Consider the following 12,500-nt stretch of genomic DNA (forward strand, 5'->3'; position numbering starts at 1 on the left):
ACATATATATATATACATATATATATATATATATATATATACATATACATTGGAAATTGGTATGTTATAACATTTATAAAAGTTCACTCTAATCACACTATCGGAGAAATAATAACGGAAAATACAGGGAAACTGTATATTTCGATTACTATCTGTAGTCCTCTTCAGCAGAATGCTTACATGAAGTTAAGGTACAAGTATATATGAGGAAATGAGGGGTACATAGAAGGGGATGAGGAAAGGGGGAGTGACTCAGGTTACATACCCTTGAAATGGTTGGGTCGAGGAAGGACAGTGGGTGTTATTTTGTCCGACCGCTCTTGACATAATTTTATTGACCGCTAACTTGGTAATACAATCTGGGGGCCACTGACCTTTAGAGGTATTAAAGTTAGGATAATGTTTTATTAGAGAAGATTCTACAATTTTTCTTCGATAGCTACAGCTACCACTGCGGTTCTAGCGCTTTCATCTACTAGAACAAGAGGCTGTGTAACCTTGTTGAGGTGCAGTGGCTTAACCTACTTGGTGTCTGCTCGGATCTGATGAAAGCAGATCTGTAACCTTCGGGGAGCAATGGACGCCTTGGTGGAACTAGTTAGCAGTCTCGAGGACCACGACAGGCCTAGCAAGCCGGTGGTTTTGATACTCTTGCTCAAGAAACACAAGTGATGCCTCGGAGCGGACGGAACTTACGGCAACGAACTCGAAATGATAATGGACAGTCTCTTAGGAATATTAGATTAGGTACAATCAATGCAACTACATTGAATGGTAAATTAGAGGAGGTTGTGGAACTAATGTTGGAGAGAAATATAGACATCATGGGGATATGTGAAACCAGGTTAGTTATGAAGAAGATACACAATGATTTTCATCTAATGTATAAGGAATGGACTATGAAAGAAAGTATGGAGTAGCATTTATCCTTGCACCAAACTTTGCAGAAAGAGTTGGTAAGATAGAATATGTTAATGAGAGAATATTGGGTATGACACTTCAAATAAGTACAAGTAAAGTCTCATTAATACAAGTATACGCACCACAACAAGGAAGACCCCAAGAAGAAAAAGAATTCTTTTATCAGAAATTACAGGATACCTTGGACAAAATTGAGGATGTAGACAAGATCGTACTGGGGGACCTGAATGCCCATGTTGGAAATAAGAGAAATAATATAGAAAGTGTGATGGGTGCATTTGGAATAGGTGAGGTGAATGGTGAAGGTGAAAATCTGATAGACTTCTGCATTAGAAACAGCTTGGCTATTATGAATACATTTTTTAAGCACAGAGACACCCATAAATGGAGCTGGTACAGGTGGAATTCTGAAAGAGGAGATTATGTAGAGAAGTCAATGATAGATCTGATCTTAACTAAAAAAAAAAAAAATCTTTAGAGATGTGAAAAGTATTCCTTCTGTATCACTAGATTCTGACCACCGCCTGTTTTTAGCAAAATTGAAAATAAAAAAGTTAAAGCCATTGAAAAAGCTTGTAAGAGAAAGAATAAAAATAGAAAGACTGAAAGAACAAGAAATTGATAAACAATACAGAGAGAAGGTTTATGAAGCTAGACCTGAAGGACAACAAGAAACAGAAGATATAGAGAAAGAGTGGGGGAATATGAAAGAAAAAATTATCCAAATCGCAAGAGAGGTGATAGGAACAAAGCGAGTCAGTAGAGGAAAGAAAAAGAAAACAGTTTGGTGGGCAGAAGAAGTCAGAGAAGCTGTTAAGAACAAAAATGTTGCTTTCAGAAAGTGGATGAAGGGAAGAAATCCTGAAAACAGAAGAGAATACGAAGCAGCAAGAAATGAAGCTGAGAGAGTAAAAACAAGAACTAAGAGAGAGACATGGGAGAGGTTAGGAAAAGAACTGGAAGAGGACATACAGGGCACAAAGAAACTTGTATACAGCATAGCTAAAAGTTACAAAAGGAAAGAAGAAAGTGGGGTGAATACAATTAAAAATAAGGAAGGGGAACTACTCACAGAGGAAGGCGAAGTGGACGAGAGATGGAAGGAATACTTCTCAGAGCTTCTAAATCCAACAGAAGTGGAGAGACCAACAGATGAAGAAGTTATTCAGAGAACAGAACAAAATAGTATAATAACAACAAATGAAATTGAAGATGCTATTAAAGCTATGAAAAATGGAAAAAGCCCTGGAAGTGACAGTATACCAGTCGAACTACTGAAGGGAAATGATGATATAATTAAGTGGCTAACCAGAGTTTTTAACGTTGCCTGGAATGAAGGTAGAGTGCCAGCTGATTGGGGAAAGGCAATTATTTGTAAAAATTTTAAGAAAGGTGATCGCACCGAATGTAGGAACTATAGAGGAGTATCACTGCTGTCACAAGTGGGGAAGATATATGAAAGAGTACTAGAGAAGAGATTAAGAATAATAGTTGAGGACAAGCTGGAAGAAGGACAATATGGATTTAGACCCCAGAGAGGAACAACGGATGCAATATTCACACTGAAGATGATAATAGAAAAGAACTGGGAGTGGGACCAACATGTGTACATCGCTTTTGTAGATCTGGAAAAAGCATTTGACAGGTTACCAAGGAATGAAATATGGGATACTTTAGAAGACCCAACATATATGATAGAACCCTCATTAATTAGAGCTATAAAGAGTCTTTACAGAAATAATGTCAGTGCGGTAAGGACCCAGCTAAGAGAGGATAACTGGTTTGACGTAAGTGAGGGTGTAAGACTGGGTGGTGTGATATCTCCTTTACTGTTTGTGCTGTTCATGGACAGGAGCATGAAGAGGTTGAGACTTGGGGGAGAGGTAACTGCATTGGCATATGCAGATGATATTGCGATAATCACAAAGTCTCGTACAAAATTGCAGGATACCCTAAATGCATGGAATGAAGAATTGAAAAAGTCAAGAATGATAATAAATGCAAATAAAACTAAAATAATGATAGTGGCGAGAGAGAGAGATGATATTGAGATAGAAATAGATGGAATACAATTGAAACAAGTGGAAGACTTTCAGTACTTGGGAGTTCAAATACACGAGAGGTGTTATATGGAGAAAGAAATAACAAGTAGAATCGAAAAATATACAAATAATCTAAGATTAATGTATCCACTACTAAAAGACAGACTCATACCATCAAAAGTTAAAGTCATCATATATAAAACGATACTAAGACCAGTATTAACATATGGCTCAGAGACCTGGACACTAACAATTAGATTAAAGAGCAAGATACAGGCAGCAGAGATGAGAATGTTGCGATTAATAAAGGGAGTAACAAGAAGAGATCGCTTAAGAAATGAGGATATCAGAGATGAACTGGACATCGAATCAATATTAGAATTTGTAGAAAGAAGTAAACTGAGATGGTATGGACACATCATGAGGATGAGTCAAGAAAGGTACCCTGCTAAATATTATCGATGGAATCCAAGAGGGAAGAGGCCGGTAGGAAGACCCAGAAAGAGATGGAGAGATGGAGTGAGGGAAGCAATTGAAGCGAGAGGATCAACAATAGAGAGTGTGGAAGAAGAGGAACTTTACGAGGATCGTACCTGGTGGAGAAGTTTCGTGAGGCATCACAACTGACAGGGCACTGGCCCTACCTGGTGTATGGTAAAGGTAAAGGTAAAGGTAAAGCTACAGTGTGATTTATAAATAATTGATGCATCATCCCAATCTAATCTATGGTCTTTTTAGCTGGCATGAAGGAACACAGCGGAGTTAACTTGTCCATATTTTATGGAGTTTTTATGTTCCTTTAATCTCGTGGACAAATTCCTGCCAGTTTGGCCCCAGTAGACATTATCACAGTCTTTACAAGGCTGTATATAAATTGCCTTGTAAAGGCTGTGATGATGTCTACTGGGGCCAAACTGGCAGGAATTTGTCCACGAGATGAAAGGAACATAAAAACTCCATAAAATATGGACAATTTAACTCCGCTGTGTTCCTTCATGCCAGCCAAAAAGACCATAGATTAGATTGGGATAATGCATCAATTATTTATAAATCACACTGTAGCTATCGAAGAAAAATTGTAGAATCTTCTCTAATAAAACATTATCCTAACTTTAATACCTCTAAAGGTCAGTGGCCCCCAGATTGTATTACCAAGTTAGCGATCAATAAAATTATGTCAAGAGCGGTCGGACAAAATAACACCCACTGTCCTTCCTCGACCCAACCATTTCAAGGGCATGTAACCTGAGTCCCCCCCCCCCCACTTTCCTCATCCCCTTCTATGTACCCCTCATTTCCTCATATATACTTGTACCTTAACTTCATGTAAGCATTCTGCTGAAGAGGACTACAGATAGTAATCGAAATATTCAGTTTCCTTGTATTTTCCGTTATTATTTCTCCGATAGTGGGTTTATAGTGAACACACACACACACACACACACACACACACAAATGTTCATATATATATATATATATATATATATATATATATATATATATATATATATATATATAGTATATGTGTGTGTGTGTGTGTGTGTATTTACCTAGTTGTATTTACCTAGTTGTATTTTGCGGGAAGGGGAGCTATGCTCGTGATGTCCCGCCTTTGTATCTTGCAGTGTCTAGTTTGTTTTTAAACTCATGAATGGTTTTTGCGCATACTATTTCATTGTCCAGTTTGTTCCAAGTGTCTAAAACTCTATGAGGAAAACTGTTTTTCTTCAGTTCTCTTCTATAGCTATGTTTTTTGATTTTCTTTCCATGTCCTCTTGTGTTTCTTTTGTCCCAGTTAAGTAAGTTCTCTCTATCGAGTACCTCTGTGCCTCTCATGATTCTGTAGATGGTCAATAGGTCACCTCTCTCTCTTCTTTGCTCCAGTGTCGGTAACTCCAGTTTAGCCAATCTCTCCTCGTATGATAGGTTTGCAAGTGCAGGTGCCATTTTTGTAGCTGCTCTTTGGATTCTTTCTATTTTCTTTATATTCTTTTTTGTACTGGGGGACCACAATGTCGCCGCATACTCTAGGCCTTATCAATATAACCAATATTTTTTTTATCATGTCTTCGTCCAAGTATGTAAACGCCACTTTTATTGATCTTAGCAAGTTGTAAGTCTCCCCGACAATTTTGTTAATCTGTATATCATAGGACAAGTCGTTCGTGATAATTACTCCCAAATCTTTTTCGGATCCTACTTTCTTTACTTCTTTGGTTCCAATTGTATATTTTCCTGATATTCTGTTTTTGCTTTTTCCAAACTCCATTATGCTACACTTCTTAGTATTAAAGTCCACTTCCCATTTCTGACTCCAGTTCCATACCCTATTTAGGTCTTCTTGCAGTGCTTCACAGTCCTCAACAGTTTCTATTTTCCTTAGCAGTTTGGCGTCATCGGCAAAGAAGCTCATGTAGCAGTTCACGTCCTCGTCCATGTGTATTTACCTAGTTGTACCTAGTTGTATTTTACGGGAAGGAGAGCTATGCTCGTGGGGTCCCGTCTTCATATCTCATTTTATCTAAACTATTTTTAAATTCATGTATTGTTTTTGCACACACCACTTTCTCATCTAACTTGTTCCAACTGTCTATTACTCTGTGAGGAAAGCTGTTCTTTTTCAAATCTCTTCTATAGCTGTCTTTTTTTATTTCCTTTCCGTGTCCTCTAGTATTTCTGTCATCCCATTTTATCAGATTCTCTCTGTCAGTAATTTCTATGCCTTTCATGATTCTGTAAATAGCTATCAAATCTCCTCTCTCTCTTCTTTGCTCTAGTGTCTGTAGTTCAAGTTTTTCTAGTCTCTCTTCATATGATAGTTTTGAGAGTGTTGGTGCCAATTTTGTAATTGCCCTTTGTATTCTTTCAAGTTTTTTTTATACATTTTTTTTGTACTTGGTGACCATATCGTTGCTGCATATTCCAATCTTGGTCTTATCAGGGTGATTAGGATTTTCTTCACCATTTCTTCATCCAGGTATGTAAATGCAACTTTGATTGTTCTTATTAGATTATAAGTTTCTCCAAAAATCTTATTTATATGTTTCTCAGGTGACATATTATTCATAACAATGACTCCCAGGTCCTTCTCATTTTCTACTTTTTTTATTCCTTCTTCTCCCAATTTATATGCTCCTGTTATTCTGTTTTTGCTTTTTCCAAATTCCATTATACTACATTTTTTTGTATTGAACTCCATCTCCCATTTCCTACTCCATTCTTGTACCTTGTTTAGATCTCTCTGTAGTGATTCACAATCTTCTTCCGTGTTCACTCTTTTCAGTAGTTTTGCATCATCTGCAAAGAAACTCATATAGCTTTCTATTCCTTCATCCATATCATTAATATATATAGCAAACGTTATTGGGGCCAGAACTGTTCCCTGCGGAACACCGCTTATTACTTCATCCCATTTTGAGTGTTGGTTTCTTATCACTACTCTCATTTTTCTTTCTTGCAAAAAGTCCTCCATCCAATTTAGTAGTTTGCCCTGTATTCCTCCTTCAGTTTCTAATTTCTTAAGCAATTTCTTATGTGGTACTTTGTCAAAAGCTTTCTTTAGATCTAAAAATGCACAGTCCGCCCATCCATCTCTTTCTTGTATTATATCTATTAGCCTTGAATAGAAACATATTAAATTGGTGACGCATGATCGTCCTTGTCTGAATCCAAATTGCCTTGGATTTAACACTTTGTTTTTTTCTAAATATTTTACCCATCTACTTTTGATCATTCTTTCACAAATTGTTGCTATTGTACTTGTTAGAGAGACTGGTCTATAGTTGGTAGGTTCTTCTTTATTTCCTCCTTTGTATATAGGTACTATATTTGCTTTTTTCCAATCTTCTGGAACTTTTCCTTCTTTCAAGGAACTATTTAGTATGCTATGTATTTTGTCTGCCAGTTCATTCCTGCATTCTTTTAGTATCCAGTTTGCTATTTCATCTGGTCCATGCGATTTTCTGACATCAAGATTATTCAAGTGTGTTAATATTTCATTCTTTGTTACTTCTATTTCTTCCATAGGGGGGACTTTCTCTTTCCATTCGTTCTCTTCAGGTTGTATGTTCTCCCTTGTAAACACTGATTTAAAATGTTTGTTCATAATTTCCGCCATTTCTATTTCCTCAGTGTATTCAACTCCCTCCTGTCTTAATTTCTCTAAGTCTTGTTTGTTTTTCAGTTTATTGTTTACAAATCTGTAGAATAGTTTCGGTTGATCTTTACACTTTTCTATGATATCTTTTTCATATTTTCTCTTTTCCTCTCTGCACATTTGTACATATTCATTTCTATAGCAGGTATATATTTTCCATTTTTCAGGTCTTCTGTCTTTTTTCCATCTGGTCCAGGCTTTGTCTCTTTTGTCTTTTAACTCCCTACAGCTTTTGTTGTACCAGCATTTTACATATTCTTTTTCTTGTTTTTGTCTTGGGATATACTATTCCACTCATTTTTTGTAAATTTTTGTCAAAATATTCCATTTCTCTTCTACTGTTGTTTCTTCTTTGTATATTTCTTCCCAGTTTTCCTTTTGAAAGAATTCTCTTATTTTATCAAAGTTTGTTTTTTCATACATCATTCTTCCTTTTCTGTATTGTTCATTTCTTTTCATATATTTTTCTTCATTAAGTTCCAGTTCAATCAATATGTGGTCACTTTTACATATTGGTGTTTTATATTCAATTTTGTCCACTATTCTAGGTTCGGATGTAATTACTAGGTCTAGTCTCGATGGCTCTTCTTCATTTCTATACCTAGTGTTCTCCTGTATCCATTGTGTCATTGTATGGTCAGTAACCATCTCGAGTAGAGCGTTTCCCCATGAGCCGTCTCCACCCTTTACTGTCATTTCTTCCCAGCAGATTTCTTTGCAATTAAAGTCACCCATCACAACTATTTTTCCTCCCTCTTCCATTATCTTGTTTAATGTTATCTTTGTGTCCTCTAACGTACTTTTATGTTCACTCTCTTCCCATGAGGCTGTTTTTGGGGGCACATAATTTATCACAAACTTTCTGTTCTTCTTATCTCTGTCTTCTACTTCCATCATTATCATCTCTACTGTATTCTTTCCATATGTGACACCCTTCACGTTTATATCCTTCTTAGTCAGGAACATAACTCCACCCCCTTCCTTTTTCTCTCTGTTTCTAATCCAATAATTATATGCATCATGTCCTACACTGTTGGGTGGTAGTGGACCTTTTAATTTTGTTTCTACAATTCCCATTATGTCTGGTTCTTTTTCTTTCAAATAATCATTCAGTTCATTCAATCCTGTTATTAATCCATCTATATTTGTGTAAGACACTCTTAGTTTTCTGCCACTTCCATTGTGTTCTCTGTTTCCCTTTTGTTTTTCTCTTGTATGTCGACTTTCTATAGTTTCATATTCACTACTCTCCAATAGAATCTCTCTTTTTCTGACTCCGTTCTTATCTCGTTTTTTTCCTTTGCTTCAAGTCTTTTCTGCTTTTCTTCCTCTCTTTCCTCTTTATTCATTTCCCTTTTTATCCATACCTTTTTATATTGTTCACTTGTTGCTAGTTTCCCTGTTTTGGATAAGATATTCTCAGCCGTAGTTTGTGACCTGAATTTAATCTTGATTGGTCTGGTCTTGTCTGTACTATATTTCCCTAGCCTGAATTTCTCTTCGATTTGTTTCATTATTTCTGGTTCATCTTCCTGAACTAATTCTAGTAAATTTCTTACTTTTTCATTTTCCTCTTTGATTCTTGTGGTTCTATCTGGGTTATGTTTCTCTTCCATTCCTAATATAATTATACATTTCTTTTTGTCTGCTAAGTCTCTTACTATATTCTCCTTCTGTCTCATCACTTTAATAACTGAGTTTTCAGTTTGTTCATTCATTTGCTGTCTGATTATGTCAGTGAATGCAACCTTGCTATTTTCATGATTTTTTTTCCAACCCTCCTTGTTCTCCTTATTATTCTCCTTTAAGACTTTATTCTCATCTTTTACTTCTTTTAACTGTTTTTTTAATTCTTCAATTTCCTTAGTTAAGTTTTTGTTCGCCCTCTCTAGTTTTTCCAATTTTTCAACTCTTCGTATAATACTGTCAACATGACCGAACCTACGCTCCAAGTCCTCGATCATCTTATCGACCTTCTCTTCTAGTCTTGTCAGTCGGGGGGGGGGGGGGGGGGGGGGGGGGGGGGGGGGGGGGGGGTGTTGTGTCCCCCCCCCCTCTTTAAATCCCTGGAAAATATTCTCATCACTTTCTACTGTATTGCTCTTGCCTATACTTCTAATCTTTACATTTTTATTAGACATTTCATCGTCATCGGGAGGCCTTTTGTTTACCTTTCGCCTGTCTGCCTGGGCCAAGTCTACTCCTTCCTCATTTCCTTCCATTTCCCTCAGTAATCCCTCCCCCTTTCCTCTTTCCCTACTTTCCTACTACTCCACGAGCAATTTCCCCCACACCCTGTAAATACAATAGGCACTTCTCTTTGCGTTGGGATCCACAAACTTCAATTCTCTTCAGAACGTCTTCTAAGCCGTCCATTCGTTGAAGTGTGTGTGTGTGTGTGTGTGTGTTCACTATAAACCCACTATCGGAGAAATAATAACGGAAAATACAACGTGAATACAAGACGCAATAATATATGTATCTACACAATCTAGGGTTGATTTATTTCATAATACTGTAAATTTGTTTACTGCATCTATGGCATCATACAACGTGTTTTACCTTTTCTATCATTTCTACCAAGCTGAAACGAACAGATTACTGCATAGATGATAGTGCCTAAGAACAATTCTCAAAGTTGTGAAAAATGGTATTTGACAGCAAGATATCAAATGAAATTTGAAATCCTCCCACCGGTATGTCAGCCACCTGCCCCATGTTATCCTGACCATTGAGGGTAGCGCGAGTTGCCACCGCATTGGATAAACTTACCACCACACAACGTGGACGTGAAATCAGAGACAAAAGCGTGCAAATGCTCCACTGTACCTGATCGGCTGATGGCGATGAAGGCCATGATGATGACGATCCTCGCCGACATGACGTCACCAGGGTCACCTCTTTCTTCGTGGGCAGGCCCAGCCTCGATTGGCCCTTGCTACTGATCACATGGCACTGCAGTTGGGTGTCACCTATTAATTTCCATGGGTCCCCCTTGAACGCGTTAAAATTTGTATTTTTTCTCTCCTTGTGACCTAATCCACTCCTTGTATTTGTCTCGTCTGTTTTATATCTAATTAACTGATTATTTCCAGAGCTGTTTCCACATCTACTGATGTTTCTTTTATCCTTAGCAACTTATTCTTGTACCATCATCCATATATGTGGTACTAAACATTTGTCGACATCCAAGCCTATCACTCGAATTTTTTTCTTTCCACAGTCAATTCTCCAGAACACTTTACACGCTCAAAACCTGTTTCTGATAACACACAAATACATATTCAATACATTCTTAAGAAACAAAGGCGTCACTCTCTGGGTGCGTTCTTCGTGAGACACCCATGCAGAATAACCACAAGAAACCTCAACGGCATCACGCGAGAACCCAAGCACGGCGATTAATGCGGAGCAGACGAAGGCAGAGGACACAGTGGTCGCGTGGTCAGGCAGGTGAGGGCACACACCGTCACCCGGGACCAGGAAAGGGAAAGTGTGCGCGTGTGCACTCATAATACTGTCCAGTGATGATTTCCTTGTAACGCTCTCCAGTCACGTTTCTCATTTCAACAAGGATAAAAAATCATATGTATATGAATAGATCACACGCACACACACACACACACAGAAGTGTAGCATAATGGAGTTTGGAAAAAGCAAAAACAGAATATCAGGAAAATATACAATTGGAACCAAGGAAGTAAAGAAAATAGGATCCGAAAAAGATTTGGGTGTAATTATCACGAACGACTTGTCCTATGATATACAGATTAACAAAATTGTCGGGAAGACTTACAACTTGCTAAGATCAATAAAAGTGGCATTTACATACTTGGACGAAGACATGATAAAAAAAATATTGGTTACATTGATAAGGCCTAGATTAGAGTATGCGGCGACATTGTGGTCCCCCAGTATCAAAAAGAATATAAAGAAAATAGAAAGAATCCAAATAGCAGCTACAAAAATGGCACCTACACTTGCAAACCTATCATACGAGGAGAGATTGGCTAAACTGGAGTTACCGACACTGGAGCAAAGAAGAGAAAGAGGTGACCTATTGACCATCTACAGAATCATGAAAGGCACAGAGATACTTGATAGAGAGAACTTACTTAACTGGGACAAAAGAAACACAAGAGGACATGGAAAGAAAATCAAATAACATAGCTATAGAAGAGAACTGAAGAAAAACAGTTTTCCACATAGAGTTTTGGACACTTGGAACAAACTGGATAATGAAATAGTATGCGCAAAAACCATTCATGAGTTTAAAAACAAACTAGACACTGCGAGATACAATGGCGGGACATCACGAGCATAGCTCCCCTTCCCGCAAAATACAACTAGGTAAATGCAACTAGGTAAATACACACACACACACACACACACACACACACACACACACACACACACACACACACACACACACACAACTATAGAAGAGATCTGGAAAAGAATAGCTTTCCTCACAGAGTAATAGACATTTGGAACAAGTTAGATAAGAAAGTGGTGTGTGAAAAAACAATACATGAATTTAAAAATAGTTTAGATAAAATGAGATATAAAGACGGGACACACGAGCATAGCTCCCCTTCCCGTAAAATACAACTAGGTACAACTAGGTAAACACACACACACACACACACACACACACACACACACACACACACACACACACACACACACACACACACACACACACACATACACAAACAAACACACACACACACACACACACACACACACACACACACACACGCACACACACACACACACAAACGATATACAGATTAACAAAATTGTCGGGGAGACTTACAACTTGCTAAGATCAATAAAAGTGGCGTTTACATACTTGGACGAAGACATGATAAAAAAAATATTGGTTACATTGATAAGGCCTAGATTAGAGTATGCGGCGACATTGTGGTCCCCCAGTACCAAAAAGAATATAAAGAAAATAGAAAGAATCCAAAGAGCAGCTACAAAAATGGCACCTGCACTTGCAAACCTATCATACGAGGAGAGATTGGCTAAACTGGAGTTACCGACACTGGAGCAAAGAAGAGAGAGAGGTGACCTATTGACCATCTACAGAATCATGAGAGGCACAGAGGTACTCGATAGAGAGAACTTACTTAACTGGGACAAAAGAAACACAAGAGGACATGGAAAGAAAATCAAAAAACATAGCTATAGAAGAGAACTGAAGAAAAACAGTTTTCCTCATAGAGTTTTGGACACTTGGAACAAACTGGACATTGAAATAGTATGCGCAAAAACCATTCATGAGTTTAAAAACAAACTAGACACTGCAAGATACAAAGGCGGGACATCACGAGCATAGCTCCCCTTCCCGCAAAATACAACTAGGTAAATAC

At 37.7% G+C, this 12,500-nt stretch overlaps 1 protein-coding gene across 1 annotated transcript in view; it reads right to left on the reverse strand.

Annotated features, from left to right (window-relative positions):
• LOC143018751 (uncharacterized) overlaps positions 1-12,500 on the reverse strand; it is a 593,788-nt gene that overhangs the window by 570,996 nt on the left and 10,292 nt on the right. Inside the window, exon 2 of the mRNA XM_076174349.1 lies at positions 9,949-10,381. Within this exon, the coding sequence (XP_076030464.1) occupies positions 9,949-10,000 (52 nt within the window). The 5' untranslated portion in view covers positions 10,001-10,381. The remainder of the gene's footprint in view (positions 1-9,948; positions 10,382-12,500) is intronic.

This window comes from Oratosquilla oratoria, chromosome 1 (genome assembly GCF_046742065.1).
Source record: "Oratosquilla oratoria isolate Oo_2021 chromosome 1, ASM4674206v1, whole genome shotgun sequence".
Taxonomy (NCBI): domain Eukaryota; kingdom Metazoa; phylum Arthropoda; class Malacostraca; order Stomatopoda; family Squillidae; genus Oratosquilla; species Oratosquilla oratoria.